The sequence below is a fragment of the Thunnus albacares genome, chromosome 15 (genome assembly GCF_914725855.1).
Source record: "Thunnus albacares chromosome 15, fThuAlb1.1, whole genome shotgun sequence".
NCBI classification, from domain to species: domain Eukaryota; kingdom Metazoa; phylum Chordata; class Actinopteri; order Scombriformes; family Scombridae; genus Thunnus; species Thunnus albacares.
Window position 1 is genome coordinate 26886314 of NC_058120.1, and position 24139 is coordinate 26910452.

The 24139-nt window shown below is 39.3% G+C and overlaps 1 protein-coding gene across 1 annotated transcript in view; it reads left to right on the forward strand.

The window, feature by feature from the left end:
* The window catches only part of kcnh5b (potassium voltage-gated channel, subfamily H (eag-related), member 5b), a 185805-nt gene that overhangs the window by 83852 nt on the left and 77814 nt on the right, over positions 1-24139 (forward strand). The window contains exon 9 of the mRNA XM_044375399.1: positions 21833-22032. Coding sequence (XP_044231334.1) covers positions 21833-22032 — 200 coding nt within the window. The remainder of the gene's footprint in view (positions 1-21832; positions 22033-24139) is intronic.

Below are 24139 nucleotides of genomic sequence, written 5' to 3' on the forward strand. Positions count from 1 at the left end.
CCAGTACATCTGACTTAATAATTAAATAACTTAATAATACAGAGGTGCCTGAAAACCAAACACATGAAGCCAAAGACTGTTGTTCAATATAGTTCAACCTCAATTTAACGGACGTGTTAAACTATCAGTGCAAAGTATTTTAATCTTCACGACCAAATCTAAAATCATACAATTGTATTGATAAACACTACAATCTTTCCCATCTCCTCCATCTATATTATAAGACATGAACGTTGCATTAGTGCAACTTTCGAGGACACACTTTTGTGGGAGGATGATTGTAAAGGATCAGTTCCTAGTGAGAGTTAAAGGGGCTTATATAGAGCACTTTTGAACTTCTTAACAGTTTGCCTCTTATTCACCGATGTGCACACACGCTCACATACCACATATCGTTGTTTAACAGTTGTTAAACTTCATGTAGCGTGTAGAATCCTGATTTCTTTAAAAAAAAAAAAAATCCAGTTGAAAGATTGACTGACTTGACCATTAATGAACCCTCACTCACAGCTCTCTCTCTTACACCCTGACATGCTGATCTGACCACGGCAGGAAATTAACTCGGACCAACTGGCCGCAGATCACACTGGGTTGTTACTCCTTTACCTGCCAAATACTGTGATTTTCAAACTAGGGGAAAGATATCAGCCATCAGGTGGATGGATAGATGGGCAAGCAGGCTGACAGCTGTCAGGAAAGTCTATTATCCGGACGTTTGACAGCAGAGAGAAGGGAAACCTCAGTCCTCTCTCGCTCTGAACTGCCTTGCTTGACTTGTTGACATGGCAACCGCAGAAAGAGTAAAAGCACATGCTGGGAGTGTATATCGAAGCTGTTGGGTGGAGACCTTGTGACTCCAATTTAGAAAGTTTTGTTATTATTTCAGTCGTCACTGGAGAGATTTCTGCTGGTCTTATATTATATTTTAAAACCATGATCAAGTGTTAACTATATTACTGTAACCATGACAATGAAGGTCCTGACTGTAACTAAGTGGTTATTGTAACCCAAACCATGATCTTTCCCTAAACCTAAAGCCAAACCTTAACATTGTCATATAAAATATATTTATTTTGCCACAGAGATTTGTCATGTCATGATTTTGTTAGGCACAGACAATTGATGCCATCCTGCCAATAAGGGTGTCAGATCAGAAAACACTTTTATTTGTCGTTCTGGAGTGTATGGAGCATCAACTCATTTTGACATTTAATTGGGAGGACTTGTTGAACATTTTCATGACCGTTTGGTTGAAAATGCATCGAAACAAGACAGATTTCCTTCGTTCCTTAAAAGTTATCAATATTGCATTTACAGACGGGTGATAAATTAAAGGAACCACCTGCACAAATGACTAGAGAAACATAACAGACAGATGCTTCAATACAGGCGTTCTACAAGACATACTATGATGATAAGATTGACAGGTGCTGCACGAGTGGCAGCCTGTTACAGCAGATCTTGCTCACCATTGAGCTTTTCTCCTCTAGTTTCTTTAATTTAATTATTTTAGTTCTTTGCTCCCTTCCTCCTCACATTCTACACTGCAGACTTCACACACAACTCAGCAAACTGCCACCTGCAAAAGTTCTCTGACTCCGAAGTTGTCGGCCTCATCAAAGATGGGGACGACAGGGAGAACAGAGGTGCCTCCGGATCGATGCAGGGAAAACCAAGGAGCTGGTGGTGGACTTCTGCAGGTGCAAACACTCTCCTCCTGTACCAGTGGGCATCCAAGGAATGGACATTGAGATGGTGAAAATTTTACAAGTATCTGGGTGTTCACCTGAATACTAAACTGGGCTGGACTGACAATACAAATGCACTGTATAAGAAAGGACAGAGCAGACATTATCTACTGAGGAGGTCTGTTGGAGTGCAGCGAGTTCTCTTGAGGACTATTTTTGACTCTGTAGTTGCATCCACCATCTCCTATAGAATGATCTGCTGGGGCAGCAGTGTCTCGACTGCTGACAGGAAGAGTTTTAACAGACTGGTTAAGAAGGCCAGCTCTGCTCTGGGATGTCCCCTCGACCCAGTGGAGGTGGTGTTAGAGAGGAGAATGATGGCCAAGCTGTCGTCCCCGATGGAGAACATGTCCTGCCCCCATGCAGGTCCTTCCTTCCTGCTGCTGTCAGACTTTACAATCACACACACCAAAACTGACAAATTCACTCATGTACAATATCAATGTACGCTAAACTGTTCAATATCATTATTTCCTTTGTGCAGTAATGTGAATTTAACCATTGAGTCTGTTTACTTATTTATTATATCTTGCATTTTTATTAATACTTCATGCTATTGCGTTATCTCCTTCGCTGCTGTAAAACTGCAGATTTCCCTGCTGTGGAATTAATAAAGGATTATCTCATGACATGTAAAAATTAGTTCAGCCCTGTGAGGGAACAGTTCACCTCAATTTTGGATGATGATGGAAAAGATCTTAGTGACTTTGAATGAGGGTTCATTACCAGGCCGGGAGCTTCAGACTGCTCTGCTTGCCAGTGTTTCAATAGAAATATAGAACAGTGGAAACCGTTTATAGTGATTTTCTTTATTTCTCATGCAGATTACTATATTCTAATTGACATCTGGATATTTATTACATAAATAAGTAAGTAAGTAATGAAACAGACATCAACAGTACAGGTCAAATCGGACAGTGATCTGGTTTCTTGCTTAACTCTGATTATAATTCTTGATATTTTAAAAGTTTCCTCGCTGAATATAGGAAACGAATGCTGATTTTTAATGCCTTTAAAACTTTTTAACTGATCTGCAGTTCAGCATTACTTGCTGATCCCTGCGGTTTGCATATCCATATGCTGATGCCTTCACCGTCACCAGATCTCAACCCGATTGTACACATATGAGAGATTTTTGCTCATCAAAACACAAAATGAAGGAATATCTTTGGGAATAATGGGGTTCATCCCTTGAGTGGAGTGCTGCAGACTTTGAAAATCTTTGATTAGGAGTATTGAAACTGTTCTGGAGGTTTGTGGCGGATCAACACCTTACTAAGACCTTAATCCATGTTGCTTTTTCACATATGTGTCATATGTGTGTGATGCTCGTATTGTGTTTTCTTTTATTGGTGCATATTTGCAGATTACTGCATAGTCTGCTCATGGATTAGGTTGCTGTATATATGTGTGTGTGTGTGTGTGTGTGTGTGTGTGTGAGAGCTCTTGTGTCTGTACAGTATGTGTGAATATTAACGCGCATTCATTGGCACATGTTTGAATGTGTGATGAATGAGTGCCAGCATGCTGTTAGTACAGCCTTTGAAAAAAAAAAAAATACTAAAAACATTACCAGAGATGAATTTCACAACATTACACTAGAGCTCAGCCATAAATAATTAATATCAGTTTCATCTATTTTACGTGTGCTGTGTAAATCACCCAGGGGTTTTGGGTTTGTAGTGATTCACCCCATTTCCATAATTATCGCTAGTTGTAATCGTCCTTGCGGCAAATCTCTCCCGCTCATTCATTTATGAACCCAATCTCCCAATTGTTCCCACAGTGAAAAGCTTCTAAAAAGGAGGCAATCACTCTTATTTTTATTATAATTTTTTAATTTCTCCCCTTGTAATTTATACAAGATCCAAAAGTGTGGCGCCTGCAGACAGACTGTAGCATGGATATAATTGAATAAAGCAGGTGCCAGGCATGATAGATTGGTCCTCCTCAACTATAATTGCTGATTGGGAGGAAAATTGGGCCAAGCTGTGATTACCATGAGTCCCAGAGCACGTGAGCTTTGATAGATGCTCTGCACCTGTCTCACCTGCTGATCTCAGTCTCCTCGGTTAAAAAGCAAAGCTCTTGAAGCGAATAATATAATAATGAATAATGCCCTCAGATTTTTAGATCCCATGACATGTAGTCTGCCAACCGGTGTCAGTGCGACCTCAGATCCTTCCTGAGCTGCCAAACCAGACGGGCAGAACCAAAGTCAGATGAAACCAGGAGCTGGAAGGTCAATCAATGTCTGCTGCAGGTGTCATCTGATGCTAACGTCCTGTACAGGGCAGGCTAAGGGTCTACTGCCATCAAGGACTTACAGTAACACACACTGTCTATACACGTCAGGAGGTCATGCACTTACTACATTTAGGTGCATTCTGCTGTTAATTTGATAATCTGAAGTCTATTCCTATAGCTGAAGGTTTTATGTTTCGAAACAGAACGTGAGACTGGAGGTGAGTTTGTAAAATCATAGATCTCAATGACAAAACTCATCTTTACACACCTGTTTAGAAAAGACAGGTGAATCAGGACAAAACAACACACTGTGAGCCCTACTGGTGTACATTAAAGATGAAGTCCACCAAATATAGGGATGTGCAGAGGGACCAGTATTTGTATTTGTATCTGTATTTGTGTTTGTATTCGAATAAAAGTGGAAAGAGGCTTAAAAATCCTGTTTTTGTTTTTATTACGCTTTTAATTTTAGAAAATTAAAGTGTTACAATAAGTGTTCATGAATAAACTACGTTATGAAGGAGGTCCCCACACCGGGTCTCGAACTGGAGTGTCCCGGATCATAGACGACTGCGCTGATTACTGAGCTAAAACTTTACTTATCGCCTCATTGCAGACAAAACTCCCATAACACAGATACAGCACACCCGTATAACGTGTAAGGAGGAACTTCAAAGGTGATTATTGCTTTGCACTTTTCATTTATTGCCTATTTTTTACAACCTAACTTTGTAGAAAGGAGAAGAGGAACAACAGGTTATGGAGAGTCCCTTTGGAGTCTCAGTAGCTCAGCTTTATCTCTGGCGAACACCCCTGACTCTGAGAGTGATGTCCAATTTAGGCAATGTGCGTCATGTTGCAGGTGGATGTGACTCCCCTTGTTGAGACCTGCTGATAGACGTCACAGCGGAGCAGAGGAGACACTGAGATAGCGATGTAACCGACCTGCACGCTGTTATTTGACATGGTTTATTTTTCTTCCTGAACACAAATAATTTTTAAAATATTTGTATGAAACAAATATCCGTAAAACCCCCCCCCCACTATTTGTGCTTTGCCGAATAACGTATTTGTATTCGGGCACACCCTTAATCCAAAACATCTGAAGTGGGGCGGGAGAATGGGAGGAGTTAAACCACAAGGTTTAAATGGCAGGAATATAAGAAGCCGATCAATAGCCATTTTCTATTGTTGATTGCTGGTGAAGTAATCAATGAGATTTGACTCATTTGAGTTGCTCAATAATCAACCCCCTGTAGACATATTATGTAAGAAATAATCCATAGTAAGTACTCGCCTCAACACAGTTATAGATTAATATTCATATAGTTGGATGGCTGCTTGATTTCACTTTTTAGCCTTCAAATGAACACAAAGTTACTATTATATGAAAGTAGTGAATAATTATTGTAAAAGTGTAATAACCCACTTTGGCCTATTTGTGTGTAATGTTTGATGAACTGCATGGCTCGTCACATTAAGTGTCACTAGTTCATTTAAATTAAGGGCATTTAATAGTTGATTTTTTTTGCTTTGTTTTGGACATTTAAATTAAAATCTTTTAATCTTACGAAGACGATGTTTGGTCATAAATTAGCAACTTTTTGGTTTGTGTGCAGATTTCAAACTGGGATTAAACTTTACTGAACTATGTTTGCATTAATCAGTTTTATACAGCACCATAGCCGAGAATGGTGAAAAGCTCAATTCTGATTGGTCAGAGTATGTGCATTATTTTTAGATAACGGCACAGCTCTGACCAAACAACCTCATCACTGTTGATGCTCACAGCTGGAAGACAAATTGTTTCAGCTTTTACCAAGCTGTACTTTTTATTAGTTTTAAATGTAACATTTATTAACTTAACTCTGAAAAGAACATTTTAGTGGCCAGCAAGTGGTCGTTTTATGGGGGAGATAATTCACAATAAGCCATTCTGTCAGCAAATAATGCATGACATAGGGCTAATTGCCAATAGCATTGCAACTAATTATTTTCTTTGTTGATTTATCTACCAATTATTTTCTCGATTTGTCTTTAAAATGTTAAGAAATAGTGAAAAAAATGCCATTTACATTCTCTAATTTCTTTAAGCCCATTTTCATGTCTTCAGTATGTTTGTTTTGTCTGATCAGCCGTTTAAAACCTACAAATATTTAATTACTGTCATATATGATGAGGAAAAGCAGCAAATCCTCTCGTTTGAGAAGCTGAAAGCAGAGAAGATTTGGCATTTTTTTCTTGAAAAATGCCTGAAACGATTAATCAGATATCAAAATTGTTGCCAATTCATTTTTTTATCAATGAATTAACAGAATAATCTACTAATCACTGCAGCTGTAATTACCTCCAAATCATATTTAGCCTCCAAAAGTAATTAGCATCCGCATTTATGTGTTTATTGTCAGAACTTAAATGAAAAGTATAGTTTATTACCACTTAGATTTTATTTTTGTATGTCAGAGCATCGGTTTTATCAGTCATGATAACTGACCACGCATGTTCCTCACCCTGTTGGACCTATATTTTGCAACGTCTGTGTTGCCAGATCTCATCAGTCTGATGCAGTTTTATCAGAACCGATCGAAGGGATGACCTGAGAAACAAAAATAAAACCCAAGTTTTAATCAACATTAGTTTTCTTTTAAATGACTTTCTTGTTACGAGGAGTGTTTATTAGATGAAAGAGTAAAATGGCTCAAAGGACACATTCCTTTTACTTGAAGTTAGGGATGTGCAGAGATCCCAGTATTTCTATTTGTATCTGTATTTGTTGAGTCAGAAAAATTATTTGTATTTGTATTCGAATAAAAGTAGAAAGAGGCTTAAAAATCCTGTTTTTGTTTTTATGACACTTAATTTTAGAAAATTAAAGTGTTACAATAAGTGTTCATGAATAAACTACCTTACAAAGGAGGTCCCCACATCGGGTCTTGAAGTGGAGTCTCCCAGATCATAGAAGACTCATCGCCTCATGCAGACAGACCTCTACCTATTTATACACCCATAACACAGAGACAGCACACCGTGCAATGTGTAGGGAAGAACTTCAAAGGTGATTCTTGCTTTGCACTTTTCATTTATTGCCTATTTTTTTTACAAACTAACTTTGTGGAAAGGGAACAACAGGTTATGGAGAGTCCCTTGGGAGCACTTTGCTCGTGTCAGTGGCTCAACTTTATCTCTGGGGAACACACCCAACAAATATTTTTTAAAATATTTGTATGAAACAAATATTCGTATAAAACCCACTATTTGTGCTTTGCCGAATAATGTATTTGTATTCGGGCACACCCCTACTTACACCCTTAGTTAGTGCTAATCATTTTGGTTGCCTCTCATTTACAGTCATACTGTTTTTCTATATGCTGTCACTGCAGTTGGAGATACAGTATCAGGGTTTGATTTCATACCATTATGACCATTTAATGGGTCAGTTCAGCCAAATTACTAAAAGACATGTTGGTAGGTACCTACAGTGGTTTCCCCATCACAAACCATCTCTTTGACAGGAAGACATTTTTAATCTCAAAAATAGGTGACAGCTCAGCTCCTGGGCAAATAAAAACAAAGCCTAATACCGATAGAGGTAAGTGGGAAAATATTTGTTTTTGTAAATTGGGATAACTGAGCCTTCAACCTGTTCTCTACATCTGAACACAACCTTCTGACCCAGCATTCGCTGCCAGACGACAGCACCGCTTTCCCCCACATACCGACTGTTATTCCAGAGTCAACATTATCCTCATAAAAACCATCCCATTGTTTACCAGGCGCTTGTGGTTCAATGCAAGTGGTCCTCCATGACTTCATTACTTCTGCCGAGGCCTGGGCCCCCCCGCCCCCGGTCCACAGGGAGCCCCTGCTCGGCCCCCGATGGCCTTGTTACCTTTAGTAGTGAAACCTCTGAGCCGCCTTATTTGCTCTGTGTTTTAATTCGGTCCCATTAGTGAAACAGCAACACTCCAGTCTTCTTGACTTCAAAAACATGTTGCTGCTATCGGATGAATAACATACATGCACAAACAAGAAAATAAGACACAAATTTATTGGTGCTTATTGTCGGTATTTAGGTGATTTTCTTATTCAGGGGGACTTGCACACAGTGAAGCAGTAGAATAATTGAAAGGATAATCCCTTATTTTTTCAAGTTTGTGCCAATTATCTTGTTTCATTATTACTGGTTTTGGCAGAGCTGGAGGAGGAATCAGTTTGTATTCCTACCTTAGGAAAAAAGCCATTTGCTGTTATTCATTGTTTGAGCATGAAAAACAGATTACAAAAACCTGGGAAAACACCCAAACTAATACATGAAGCATAAAGATAAGAAGATAATTCCAATTGGTTTGATCAGTGTTTTATCCTCATTTCATTTTGTCTTAAGATGAGTTTTCATATCGGCGTTGTGAAACGTAGAAAGGTTATCTGCATGCCGGTATTAAAGCTCTCTGGAGAAACGGGCTTTATTGGCGACATGTTGACCAAACAAACTGCCTGAGGATGACGTGATTGGTTGAAACATCACAAGGGAGCTCTTACTGCGCTGTGCGGATACGTCTCTATTTTTCATTGCATTGATCTCTGTATCCAGCACCTGACCTACTGAGGTTTTTATGGATGTGCACACAAACTACTGTGTCTTGGCTCTTGTTCTTATCAATTCTGTTTGCTGTCAATTATCACAGAACCGCAGCAAGAAATGCAACAAACATATCACCTTATTGATAGTCTTTGTTTACCAGCACAGCGGTTGCAGTATTTACAAGCTTCGTTTGACAATAAAATATTGAGCTAATATGAATGTAAAAACAAATTTCATATATTGTGTCAAGAATAAAAGACAGTTTAAAGTCTTGAGGGACAGTTGCATGAAGCCACTTTCATGACAAAAGATTAAAAATGGTCTCAGCAGACTGCCTGAAGCTCACACTTAGAGCCGGAAAACTGACAATACTTTAGTCCAATAAGAATCTACATACCAGAAGATTACCTCCTCTTCATCAGAGTTTGCTAATAAAATGTTGTAATTACGAGGGTAATTTAATTTTACACTATAAAATGATACAAACAGTAACTAACAAAGCAAATAGGATATAAATCAAAATGTCTGATTCTCTGTAATGTCTCTCCCGAAGAATAATGACTGGATCAGTCGTTTAAACGAGCCCCAAAACAAACTATATTTAAGTTTAAGTGACAGCAGCGCCCTCTAGCGGCCGTAGTAGTTATGGCAGAAGCGAAGGAGGAAATCAGCAGATTAATTATTAGGGATGTGCAGAGATCCCAGTATTTGTATTTGTATTTGTTGAGGCAGCAAAATTATTTGTATCTGTTTGTATTCGAATAAAAGTGGAAAGAGGCTTAAAAATCCTTGTTTGTTTGTTTATTTTTATTACACTTTTAATTTTAGAAAATTATTATGATTACTGAGCTAAAACATTGCAGCCAGACCTATCTATTTGTACACCCATAACACAGAGACAGCACACCGTGTAATGTGTAGGGAGGAACTTCAAAGGCGATTATTGCTTTGCACTTTTCATTTATTGCTTATTTTTTACAACCTAACTTTGTGGAAAGGAGAAGGGGAACAACAGTTTATGGAGAGTCTTTAAGAGCATTTTGCTTGTGTCAGTAGCTCAACTTTATCTTTGGGGAACACCCCCAACAAATAATTTTTTAAATATTTGTAAGAAACAAATATTCGTATGAAAGCCACTATTTGTGCTTTGCCGAATAATGTATTTGCATTAATTATAGAGTGATAAAGTCCATGTAGGGAGGGGGTCAGGGTGCACCAGAGATTACTGTTTGTTTCCTGTTTCCAACCATGAGTCAACACTGTTTATTGTAAACCATAACCACTTAAATTTGTTGTAATTTCTTCCCTCCCTAACAGGTGCAACAAAGCTAACAACATGTCACACATTGTCCAGAGAAGAGCGCTAATAGGGCACGATAATTAAAATCACTTGTGTGGGTTTTAACATGGGTGTGAAGGTCAGAGGTCACATCGACACTTTTCCTTTCAGTTCCTACACCGTTAACGATCATGTAAACAGGTTTTCTTTCCTCCTGATGGCGACTCTACATGTTATAATGAACACCACGCTGCCGCTCAGTAAACTCACATTGTTGACCATCCAGAACTTATTATTCTAATCATGATTTATGAGTTTGATTAAAAGACTGAAGGGTGGTGATTCATCTCTGAGCTCCAAGTGTTTGTCACCAGCAGGTGTTCACTGACATCTTTAAATCCTTGTAGTGTGAGATGAGAAAGATGAAGTATACTATATATATAGTGTACTTAGATAAAGGTTTGACGTTGTTGAACATGAGATAAGCTCATAGAAATAAAAGCTTTATGCACAAAAATATTCTCTGGTTGCAGCTTCTCAAATGTGATGATTTGCTGCTTTTTATAGTCAATTATGATTGTAAATTTAATATTGCAGATGTTGGGACAGTTGGTGGGACAAAACAAAGGAGTCTGGGAAATGGTAACAAGCGTTTCAGCGTTTCACCCTTTTCTGACATTTTATAGACAAAATAACTGATTAATTGAGAATGTCTGCAGATTAATTGACAATGAAAATTGTTAGTTGTAGCCCTAAAATATGGGGAGATGCTGCTGAAACAATTATACACTCACCGAGCACTTTATTAGGAACATCTGTGCAATCTAATACAACAGCTCTGCCATAAATTCAGCTTTTTTGAAGCTTATACATGTTCAGTTTTTGTTTAGATTGTCAGAAAGGTGATAATTCTACCTATTGTTTATTATTGAGGTCATATAGTGGGTGGTGGTGGTGTACTGGAGAGCATTATACAGAGAAGTGTTCCTAATATTTTGCCCCTCTCATGTATGTTAATGGACTGGAAACATTTTAGGAACACTTTTTAATCATTTCCTCCTTCTGAAAACAGCAAATAGACATTTAACATTTTCAAAACTAATTATGCAGCAATATCTCTCTAAAGTTTATAAGGTAATATTAACCACCATGAGCTACTTGTCATACCAGACCCTGATTGTGAGTGTATTAAATTGAGCAAGGGTGCATTTTATTGCTAATGAAATCAACTTGTGATTGAGAGAAAGAGGAAGAAATTGACAAAGTCTAGAAATAGACATAATCTACCCTTTTTGTTGAGAACAGTAACAAGGATTCTCCTGCAAGGGTTTCTCTCCTGATAATAGCTGTAGATATTAAACCTCACTAATGTCTGGAGTGTAATATCACTTTCCGGTGTTTGGGCTTTAGGTGGACACAGACATTTGTTACACATCAACCCTCCGCCCCCCCATCTGCCACCAAACCCACTCGCTCCAAAACACATTATCATTTTTTGCACGGCCATAAACAGTCTATTAAGTTGACCTAATGAGAAGTAAACAGTGCAATGCTGGAGAAAAACGGCGAGCAAAAGAATCTTATTTACTGAGTGAGAGTCACAATTACAGAAATGATTGTTCTGTCTTGAGGAGGCTGTGACTAACACCGGGATGCCTCTGCAGATTTTTCAGTCAATATTTATTTCGAGACAATCAGCCAGAATGTTTTACTAACCCAGAGAGTGCTTGATGCACAATTACTGCTTGTCAAAACAGATTTATACAGTAGCTTTTTTTTCAGGGGGTTTGGACTCTGATGCGGCTGACTGGCTCGCTCAGTGTTTGGCTGGCAGAGCACAGGATCCTGTCAGTGTGTAATGTGTTGTGACGCAGCCTGGATGCCGACTTGGCTCACTGAGCAGCAAATGGACTGGGCTCAATGGCTCTTGATAGAGGTGGCCTCTCTGAAGGCTTCGGCCGCTTGGTTTTGGAGCTTGTGTTGCTATTTTGGTTTGTTTGTGTCACTGAGGTGTTTTCAGGTTGTTGTTTTTTTTAACTACACAGAATCATATTGGCAGCTTCATCTTCTTCAAAGGAACTTTGGAAATATTGGAAATAGCAGACAGTAGTCATCATTGGGCATTTTCAGACCTATAGGTCATTTGTTCAGATCAGTCGAAGAGTCAGTAAACTTGTTGCATTTTCCCTTTGGATTGGTTTCTTTTCATACTGAAATGTGTCAGGGGTGGGAGCAAGAACACAAACACAGGAAAAAAAAAGTCCTGCAGAAGGTCTTGCCTACTCAAATATCAAGGCAACGTACTTTGTTCCTAGTCCAGGTTGGACCTCGATTCATTCTCTGGCTAGCTGCTAGCGATTGATGATTTCACTCATCTACATCCCAGAATGCAAAGTATTCCCACCACAAGTGAACCACTCCAGAAATTGTTTGTGACAGGACTGAGACCATTTCCTGTAAGAGTGTGTTTTCAAACCTGTGTTGTTCAGTCCAGTTGAATCGAACTCTGGAACAATTCGTCTGGGCAGATCTGAACACGGCGATTGTACTCGGACCAAAACAGCCGCATTTACGTCTAAACTAAGTTTAGATGTGTTCATTCAGGCTGGTGTGAAAACTGGTGTCATTTGAATTCTCATGCAGACCAAACAACTGTGCTGAAATTGCTTGAAAAGATGATTCTTGGTTGACTTTCAAGCAAACTCTGGGGTTCTCCATGGAGTGAATGCAAAGCGATCTGTTGATCATGGGAACTGTTAAAGGGGACGTATCATGCACATTTACAGGTCTACATTTTTATTTTGGGGCTCTACTGGAATATCTTTGCATGATTTACATTTTAAAAAACTCCTTATTTATCTTATAGTGGTCCTTTATGCAGCCCCTCAGTTCAGCCTCTGTCTGAAACAGGCCGTTTTAGCTCCTGTCTCTTTAAGGCCCCGCCCTCCTGATGAGCCCACTCTGTTCTGATTGGTCGGAAGCTTCCTTCAGCTCAAGATGGTATGTAAACAAACAAAAGTAGCAGGATTTCACTTCTTTTACTTGTTTTTTACTCCAAAGGGAAACTTCTCAAACACATCCATACATGTTTGAATCAGATCCGAAATATGAGAGTGGACAACGCAAACAACCCGTGAAACAACCTTAGTAACAAAGACAACAGAACGGACGGCCAGGAAGTAGAGGTAACCTTGCAAACAAAGCATTCAGAGCAGGTTGAGACTCTCGCTTTTGACTTCCGGGAAGCATTTTTACATACATTCACCTCAAGTTTTGGAACTTTGACCATGTTTAACATAGATATCCAACATTAGAACTGTATAAAAATAACAGAACATACAAAAAGCATGTTATGTCCCCTTTAAGGAAGCGATCTCCTAAGCCTGTACAGTATAGTTACATATATAGTACTTGTATGTTTGTAGTGAATACCTCTATCCTGGGAGCAGTGACTATTTTACTAAAGCTACTACTAAAGCTGAATAACTCAAACTTACAGTTTGACTATTAAATGAATCAGCGACTAGTTTTTGGGAGCTAATCAAGATACAAACTGTAAATATGAATTTTTCACATTTTGTTTTCATGTTTGATGGAGGATTGCAAATTTCCAAAAGTGTATGTACCTGTTAATTTGTTCCTCTGTGAGGGACTATTTTCTTCTACATCTTTGTATTTGTGTCTGAGAGGACTGTGTGTGTGTGTGCTGGTTGTCTCCTCGTGTAGGCGTGTTGTGATGGATATTTTCTGGGTGTCAGGGCTTCAGGCGGTGGCACTGTGGCTCCAGCTCTCCTGCTGGGCTGACAGATTTCTGTCCCTCATGCTCATTCACTCTGACAAATCATCCTTAAACTCCTCTGGCAGAACGTCCAAAAACCCGGAAAAAGGAAAATGCACATGACACGGAGGTAGGCGGCTTCTGATCTCTCCTGATTTTTCTACAAGAAAAAGTGACACGGTTTGATTATCGTCACTCGAAATCTGTCAGTGGGAAAAAAAAAAAAAAAAAAAGAACTTGTGCTTCGTTTGACCTCATCACCGGCTTTTTGACATTGCTTTGTTTTTACCCTCCCGTGGAAATATTTCGTCATCCAGCACTGTCTTGTTGTGACAATTCGCCTTTACATACAGTAATGATGAGAGAATAGTAAGGTGAAGTGAGGTGAAACATCCCTTATTGAAGAGATCAAAGACAGAAGTCTTGAGATGGTTGTCAGATAATTTATGTTCCTGTAATTTAATTTACACAAAAGCAACAGTTTCCTCATCTGGTGACATCAGGTTTGTCATCAGATTTTGTTTAAATTGCCTACAAAATTTCCATCCAGCTATATTTATGGTAGTTCTTAATTAATACATGAGAAAAGCTAAATGGAAACCAAAATAAACTTTATGAATTACACAAACTTTGCAAATTTCAGGCATTTTTAAAGGGAAGATACATAGAAAATAATAAAAATAAAGTTTTTTTTGAAAAAATATGACATTACAGGACACACATCATCTTCTTCTTCTACTTGAGTGCAGCACTGACTAGTCTAGACTCTGGTGGTGGTGATGAAGAGGCGTAGATGTTGGCGGTGTAGGTAGCGGCTTCTGGTGAACTGGGGCCTGGTGCTGAAGTAACGGAGCGGAGAAGGAGAGATGGTGATGAAGAGGAGAGAGTTTCCGGGATGTGACCGTGGAGGTGGATGGGGTGCAGGAGGAGGAAGAGGAGGGTTGCGATGATTGCTCTGGAATGACAGCTGACAGCGACAGAGAGGGAAACAGATTTGAAAGTTTGACAGCTGAGCCGTGATTGGTGGTTAGAGATCGTGCCAGGAGCAGCAGGAGGAGCGGGAAATGAATGAACGGTTAAAGATAGTCTTCCTGCTTGAACTTACGCTAAGCTTCATAAAGGTAACATAAATACAAAATTAGATAAGAAGCACCAACAATATGCTATCACTAAAGGTGCCTTTAGACTGCGATAACAACGATTGTGTACATTTATTACATCTCACATTGTGCGAGACTCCTGTAATAAAATCTTGGTCACAATCTGCGTCTGACTGTATCATATCAGTTTGAGGCTGTCAGCTCGTCATCCGTCTGCAGCTCTGATGTTTGAAAATGCAGCAGACTTCTTTTTCGTTTTATCTCCATCGTTTTGGTTTCGTGTGTCATGAACATATTAAGGAAAACAAGCGTTTTCCCCTGAAACCGTAGTCAAAAAAACTGCACTTAGGAAACATCACTGCGACCAGCTTGTTCTGTGTCATTTCATGTCGTATTCTGATTGGTTTGTGTGTCATCGTGCGTCGTAGCAGAAGTCATATTGTGAAAATTAGGTCTTAAATTTCTGACACTGTCAGAATTTTGCCTCAGGCTGTTTCTGGTTGCCAAATCTTCACATCAGTCGTCAGTGGATGAGTCTCAGGACGTCATTTTGCTTTGACAACCAAAAATTTTGGCATGTTTCTCTCAACTTTCATCTCAAACTGCCCAAAATCACACAGTGGGAAGGCGTCTTTAGAAGAGTTACAGGAAAGCTTCTGAATATATAATGTTGTCTTCAGAATATTAATTAAACAGCTGTTGATAAAAAAACACAATTTGCATTTGATTTTCTTGCTGTTTTCCTAAATTCTGTGCAACATTTGAACGGTAACATCTGTTTCATCCACCGCTGCTTCGATTTGCTTCATTCTGTCACAGATTAATGTGATGCTGAAGTGATTTAACTTACATATAGGAAGTGCTGTTCTTATCACTAAAGTGTGGCTGCTGGCTCGTCAGCAGAAAACACTCAAATAGGAAAGAGGAAGTGATGCCTTTTGGCTTTCATCAATGTCAGCAGAAGTTTGATTGACAGTTAGCAGGTGCTATTGTTGCTGAACACAAAAAAAAAGACACATCCAAAGACATCACAGACCCGCCCACACTGTTTGACTCACAGGTGATCTCTGGAAGGTGCAGAAACACTGTGGTGGTGATGAGCGCTTAGCAACACTGTAAAGAAAAAAAAAACCAACTGCTGCTGTCAGTAAGATGAGATCAGTACAGTACGAGGAGGCCAAAACAGATCAACCGAATGCAACAAAATTATGGTTTTGATATATTTCTCTTTTCAGTGTCACAGTCGATTTGGAGACATTTGACAAACTTCCAGCAAAAGATTCTCACTGGTTGATGAGAGCCTCACTTTGACAGCGCCTGGTCTTCTCTCCCGCAGGCCACTCCATCAACTAATAAATAATAATGAAGAAAAAAAATAAAAATAATAATCTGCTCCCCATCCTGACCATCACTCCAACCCCCCCCCCCCCCCCCCCCCCAAAATAAACTCCCCACAGCTCCCATCTCTTTCTGGCCACCAGAGGGGAAACCAGTGACAGATTTAAACAATTAGAGCCATGAGGGACAGATCAGATTTCAAAAATAGTGTTAAAATGACAGCTATAAACTATTGCCTGGGTGCTTCGATTGAACTGTCTAAACTCATAGAGAAAAAGTAGAATGTCTATAAGAGACACTTCAGTACTGTAGTTTCATGGCTCAAGTTGTTCTCTATAGAAATGTTTCGATGCTCGAAAAACCATTTAAGAATATGCAAAATGCTCAACATCAGCAGCATCTCTGGGTTCTTTACCCTGAGAGTTTCTTGAGCTTGAACCCACAAATATGACTGTATTTTTTATACAGTTGATTGCTCAGAAAATGTTGCTCCATTCCTCTGTTGTACGGTGGTGGTGGTTATGGTTGGTAGGTTGGGCTGTTTTATCCTATTAATGGTATTCATAGCGGCATCATAGTGAGTCATCCAGCGAAGGCGTTTTTCATGTGCTCTGCTGTATGTTATTCTGTTGCTCCCACCTGCTTGATGTGTCTTTACTGTAAAAAACACTGTAAATGCACAAGAACAATAGACACATTTAAGGCTTCGATATGATTCAAGTGACGCTAGTTTGTATGAATCATGTCCAACCATGTCTAAAGATAGATTTGTTTGTACCTGTACCTGTTTGATACCAGCCCACCATCATAGAGAAGGATGAGGCAAGACTAATTGTACAAATAGGATAACGGTGCACACTTTTGGACAGTTCCTCCTTAGAGGCATTCATGGTGTTGCATTCACACAAAAAAGTGACAGAAGAAGTTGTGTGATGAATGAAAAAAATGAGAGCAAGTTCGAAGCCTTTTAACACCTCTGCACACCTGTGTGAGGAAGGTGTGATTGTCAGATTGTCTGCTTCTGAAAGTTACACAAGCTCTCAGAAGCAGCAAAACCACATAACTCCAGCGAAGGTGTGATGGGAGGAAATGCTGCTAGATGATCTGACAAAGCACTCATCACTGTGTACAGTTCAACAAGTCCTCATACTAAAACAACAAAATGAAATCAGCGCCTTCCTAAACGATCAATCTAACATGTTCTAAAAAGCTTTATAGTGAGTTTCAGCTCATTGTTTATCTGTATGGCTGCAAATTTACTGTTCTGGTTCACTCTCAGCGCTCTCATAGCGTCGTTTTCAGAGGAAAAGCTGTAAAAAGCCACTGTACACTACCTGCTCAGCACCAAACGGCAAACAGACACAGTTAGCTGTAGACTAGCTGGTGAACATAGTGGAGCATTTAGCAGCTAAAGAGCCAGATATTTCCCTCAGGAGTTGGTGGAGGACAAAAACAGAGCTAAAAGAGAGTGAATATTGGACTTATAATCACCAGATGGGCAGAAACACGACTCCTAATGAATGATAATGTTGCTCCATAACTGCTGAATGTGGAAATAAGCAACTTAAAAAGGTGATAATATGTTGAACTGGAATTTGATTGGATTTGTCTGACCCGAGAGGATGACTGGTTACTGAAATTGCATCCAATAAACAACCTTTCAGTCATGTTTCTTTTATTATTTAGCAAACATGATTCACTTGATCACTAGTTTCATACCTGAAGAACTTTGGAAGGTCAGTGTTGTGTTATTATTGGTACGATTACAAGAGGCCTCTTGTCAGGAGATTGCAAACAAGCGTCATTTGAAGTATTTGAACAGACATCCAGTGCTGTCTTTCTTTCAGGAGAGGTTCATCTTCTCTGACTCATACAATAATAGGATCATTCAGGTTCAAACAGGCCAAACATGAGCTAAACCAGGTCAGATAAGCAAGGACTTAAATCAGCAGAGGTTTGATAAGCGGCTATATTGCATTATCAGAAATATAAAGAACATAAAAGAAATTAATGGACTCTTTTGATAAGCTTTTTCCTTGTTTTGCATGTTCAGTTGAGAATAACGTTGAACGCTCTTTCTGCAAATACCGCTGCTGTAATAACAGGTCATTGTTTTTTTTTTTTAAGAGGTCTCTTTTCTTTTTTAGCTCTGTTGCTTGTCTCATCATGCTTTCACAACTCATACATCAAAAGTGCTGATAGCCAGACCTCGTTTACAGCTGGCAAATGCCGCTAATTAGCTTTCCGTCTAATACGGTCGACCTCTGTGGAAATATATATTTGTGGGTTTTGTCGTTAAGTTTGCTCACAATCTTCACACACACACAGTGGTCACAGTGGGATTTGTGAGAGAGAAGCTTTTGTTCCGGGATTCGTCCCACTTCTCTTGTTATTCCCAAGCATCTTTGTGCATTTTTTTTTGCCACCAGGGTTCAAACGTCCCTCTCGACAGGATAAATTAAACAAACTAGACAATGATTTGCTGTAGAGTCCCAGCAAACCACTTCAAAACCTGCTGAACACCGGGAGGTCATTCCAGTCCCCGTCTGTCTTTGCGGTGAGGTGACATCGGCCATTGAGCCGCCCAATTAGGAGTCGTATGTTTGGACGGAAGCGAGAGCTTGTGTCTCTGAGCTTGCAGTTCCAGCTCGGCAGTCCTTCCTTATTGGCTGACAGAGTCCTGGAAAGGTCCTGGAGGGTCCTGGAAGACTGCCTGGCTTTGCAGGAACTAAACTGGAACAGTGTTTATCTCACTGTTGACACACTACACGCTTTTTGTCCGTGGCTGTCTCTCTGCCTTTTTCTGTTCTTGTCTCACATCCAAACACACACTTCTTCTTTTTTGTCTTTTTCTTTTTCTTAATTTCTTTCTTACATACACATGCAAACACATACTGTCACTCTCAGTCTTTGTCCATGATTGCCTTTCTTTCCCTTTCTTCTTCTTCTTTTTCCTCTCATTTACTCTACATTCACATTCTCTTAACCTTCCTCTCTTGGCATTTTTGCAGCCCATTCGCCGCCATCATCAGATCCCTGCATCCTCCACCTCCTCACCTCCTGCCAAGCCTCGTTTTTCAACCCCGAAAGTCTTTAAACTTGTTATTTCTTTGCCTCATTCTTTTGTCATTTTTATTGGCTGTAAGGAGAAGGAGAAGGAGAGGAAAAAAAAAAGAGGGGGAATTATTTCAAGTTTATTTCGAGTGAGGTCTCTATGGAAACAGAAGAGTAGCAGCAGCAGGAGTCAGAGGAGGCTGACAGCTCGCCTCGACAACCACGACACACAATGAATTTGAGTTCGGAAAGGGGAGAAACACTCCCGGTTCCTCCTCCCGAACATTTCCTCAGTGGTAGAAATGTCATTAATGTCATGTAGTCATCCACCAGGAGACGTCACCACTTTTTTTTTACCTGTAATGTACATATCAGATGTTCATTTGATCACCTTCCTCTTCCTCTACTTTTTTCTGTCCCTCCCCCAGTGTGACTCAATAGTTTTAAGAGCTTCTAATCTTAGATCATAAGTAATTAGAGTTGATTAATCATTTAGTTGATCAACAGAAAATTAATTGCCAACTGTTTTAAAAGTCTAATAATCATTGTTCTCTGATTTCAGCTTCTCAAATGTAATATTTTCTGGTTTATTTAGTCTTCTGTGACAGTAAACTGAATAACTTTGGGTTAAAGTTATTAATTTTATATTATATATATATATATATATATATATATATATATATATATATATATATATATATATATATATATATATATATTAGCAATACAACAGCTTTGTATTTTGTGTTTTGTATGGTGTGTTCTGTGTGTTTTTTTTTGTTTGTTTGTTTTTTTTGTTTTGTTTTGTTTTGATTGTCGGGGACTACGGATGCAAATTAGCTTCGAGCTAACTCCGATGCAGAGCATCTTTAATGTTTAAAACTGCACACTGTCCCCCAATCAATAAATCAATAAATCAAATCAACAACAACTCAGGAGAAAAAGCCCAGTTTGTTGTGCGACTGGTGCAGTGAAGATCGTGCGTCGACTAGACTTTTATTGAAGTGTTGCTGAAGAGTTGTTTGGACGTTGCTATTGGCTTGCTAAAGTATCGCTGGTTGAATTCTTCGTGTTGCTGAATGCTTTCTTACGGGTTGAGATAATGTGTCTATGTGTATTTTTATTATTTCAATAACCTTCGCTGTCTTTGAGTGAAGTTTGCATATTTCTTTTGTCACTGTATGTTTGCACTTGCTGTTCATGCTGGCAGCTGGTTATTCTGGTGATTCTGGGTGACCTGCAGGGTGGAGGTGGTTAGTGGGTGTTTGCAGGTGATTGGAAGACATAGCAAAATAATTTTTATTATTCAAACTGCTATTTCCAAGTTCATTAACAAACCTTAAAGCTCATGTTGTTTGGATAGTTTGAGTGGTGCATATACCATCAAATATGGTTCTTAGTGGCTGATTGATAGGTCATCACTAGGTGCATCGGCGCCAAATTTATAAATTCCAGTGGGGGTCCGATATAGATGAACACACAGCTAAACTGCATTTGATTATTTAGTTCTTGTTGGAGACCTGAATCAAACATTCCCAGCACAGCAGATCAACATAACCCTGAACAAAACACTATAGGACGCTGTACATAACACAGGAACAAAGGAAACCAGAGTAAACCTTGAACTGCTCACGATAATTACATTTTAAAAATGATATTGCAGGTGACAGGTACAATGACAGATGGGGTACAAATCTTCATCATCATCAGCCACCTGTGGAGGCTGTGCTCAGTCTGTTTTTTTTTAATAAAAAAAAGTCTGGTTATTAATGGACCAGATGTGTTATTATGGCTGCAACAGCAAAGTTACTGTGTGCACGTGTTTGATCCAATCAGGTGAGTCGGCAACAGTTCACAAGAAGAAGATTGATGCACTTTTATATCAATATACTGTAAGAAAGAACTGAAAAGGTCAAAACCGTAGGAATGAATGCAGGTTTAGCTCACATTTAAAACTCTGCTGTGCCTGATATGGTCACCTGATTTCCCCTGCGGGTGCTGACAATTCACTGTGAGTGCCCGAGCTCCCTCAGAATCCATGAGTTGATGGTTGCTATGTCAGTGCCGGGGAATTTCTGCATGGTTGCTCTGGTTTTACAAGAGTAAAGGAGTAATGGAGTAAGATGGACGGTTGAGGTGTTAAAGGACAAATTCACCTCCCAATACAAGAAAGCGTATTCTGTTCTATTTAATGGTTGTATAAGCTTGTGAGTTTGCTGGAATCTGATGTTTGTCCTCCACAGAAGTCAAATTCTGATCATAATAAAACAAAGTGTTTTATAGTGTACAGTGTGCATTTTGCAGTATAAATCTATTTTCTGTCTTGTATGATTGGCTGCCAGCAGGGTGACTCCAGCCCGTTACTGGTTTCTCATTTCCTCGCCTCCAAATCAGCTTAAAGGATGTTAAGATTTATTGTTCAGTAGCTGGATTCTCCAACTGTGCTGCTGATTGTTTGTGCCAAATTTCTGTTTATTAAGTGTTCACAAATTGCTGAAGGAACATTAAAACAAAGCCAACTGCCAATTTGAAGATATGGCTCCTTTGTGTATAATTATATATTATATTCAAAATAATAACTTTATAGGAACATTTTAATGAACCGTGTGTTACGGAGCAAACACAAATTGAAGACATGGATCGGATCCAGATTGTGTGTGTCTTTGTGCGTTGAAGTAAATATACTTCATCTGTCTCCCTCTCTAGCTCTGCTCTACGCCACCATCTTTGGAAACGTGACAACCATCTTCCAGCAGATGTACGCCAACACCAACCGCTACCACGAAATGCTCAACAACGTCAGGGACTTCCTGAAGCTCTACCAGGTTCCCAAGGGGCTGAGCGAGAGGGTGATGGACTACATCGTCTCCACCTGGTCCATGTCCAAAGGCATCGACACGGAGAAGGTGAGACTGAAAGGTCGTCATAGTAACACGTTCAGCGTTCAACTGCTTTGTCAGAACTGATGTGAGGGTTTGTTCATGATCAAAATATTTTAAAGGGGACGTATCATGCACATTTCCAGGTCTATATTTATATTCTGGGGCTCTACTGGAATATATTTGCATGATTTCCAGTTAAAAACTCCATATTTATCTTATACTGACCCTTTATGCAGCCCCTCAGTTCAGCCTCTGTCTGAAACAGGCCGTTTTAGTTCCTGTCTCTTTAAGGCCCGCCTCCTGATGAGCCCACTCTGTTCTGATTGGTCAGCTTCCAGAAGCTGCCCCACTTATTTTCCTTGTTCTTTTCTCGCAATATAAACTTCTCAAACACATCTGTACATATTCAAACCCAAATCTGATCCAAAATATGAGAGTGGACAACGCGAACGAACTTAGCGACATTTTTTGGCAAATGATCTGATGTCATCACGAGGAGGAAGTAGAGCTAACATTGTAAACAGAGTGTTCAGAGCAGGTTGAAGCCTTGGCTTTTGACTTAAGGGTGGAATTTTTATATACATTTACCTCAAATTTTGGAATTTTGACAATATTTAACACAGACATCTGACATTATAACAGTTTATAAATGACAGAAAATCACAAAAAGCACAATATGTCTCCTTTAAATGATGTTTTATGACTGCAGTGATGAACTAAATATCCAGGCTTCAACAGAAAAACCCAGACACCATGCAGCTTTTTGCCATTCACACCAATCACAAAACATCAAGTCACACATATGATATTCTGAATGGAGACGGTTTTAGCTCCAGTAGCTGCACAAAAAATGTTGCATTCATTTAACATGACAGCTGTGTCACACAGGCAAGACGACAGGGAGACCTAAACAAAACATCACACAAAAAAATAAAACAAGAAGAAGCGCAGAGATCAGAATTAAGGAGAAAAAACACAAAACTGGCAAAATACCTTACAGCCAGTCACCATTCATTTACTGTCACGACTTAATTTACCCAAACACCCACAGAGTGGTGAACTTTTGACCCTCTGCACTCAAACAACCACTCGTATAATGCAGTTATATGCAGACAAATTTAGATTGTAAACCAAATACACACAAAGACCTCACATCTGAAGCAATGCATCACCTTAATGAAAGCAAACGTACATTAAAGAGCTGGTTTCTCCCTTCAGCATCTTCTCTTCTTCTCTTTTCAACTTCCTCGTCGACTGCTGTAAACATCGATTACCGTAATCAAACATGAATCTGCCACGTTAAAAGTCTGTCACTAATCACCTCTCATATTTTGGGCAAAGACGGCGTTTTCTCCTCCGAATCAAAAGTTTTAACTGCAGCTTCACATTCGGTTTGATTTCTGACTTTAAATGTTTATTTTCATGTTCCTTCTGTCATCTCAGGAGGAACAACGGATGCATTTTTATTTCCAGTGGTTTCAGCAGGTGTCGTCGTCCAACAAAAAGGCGACTTAATTCATTCATTTTATATCATCTCATTATTTTTGTCCTTTTTTTTTTTTTTTTTTTAAACAGGACTTGTCTGCCTTTTGTCTCCTAAATCTGTCCATTTAATTAATTTTCCCACCGTCTCTCTCTCTCTCTCTCCTATGATCGGAAGCCTCTCCCTCCCCATGAATCCCATTTTCCAAGGTTTTTGTCTGGATAATTACACACTCTTGAAGACGCATACGGCGAGTCTTATGCCCACCCTCGGTATAAATGCCTCGCAGATCAGATATGGGGCCAATTAGTGGATATATTTTGTCACTTTGGGAGCCATTACCAAGGTATAAAGTCAGCTGTTTATGTGAGTACACATCCCCAAAAAAAAAAAAAAAAAAAAGGCCAGAGGCTCCCGAAAGCGTCTCGGCGCTACTGATGTCTTTGACTTTAAAATGAGTGAAGGTGATTTTTTGAAGACTGTTGTGTTGTGTTTTGATGTTGCAGAGGCTTTCAGAAGATTTATAGTCTTCCCCCCCTTTGGTCAATTTTGTTCATATTTAACAAGGCAGGATTGTGGAGGACGGGACTCTATTTTGTTTTCTCTGTTTTATCTAAATGCCGCAGTTAATTAGGCTGTATTTCAGAA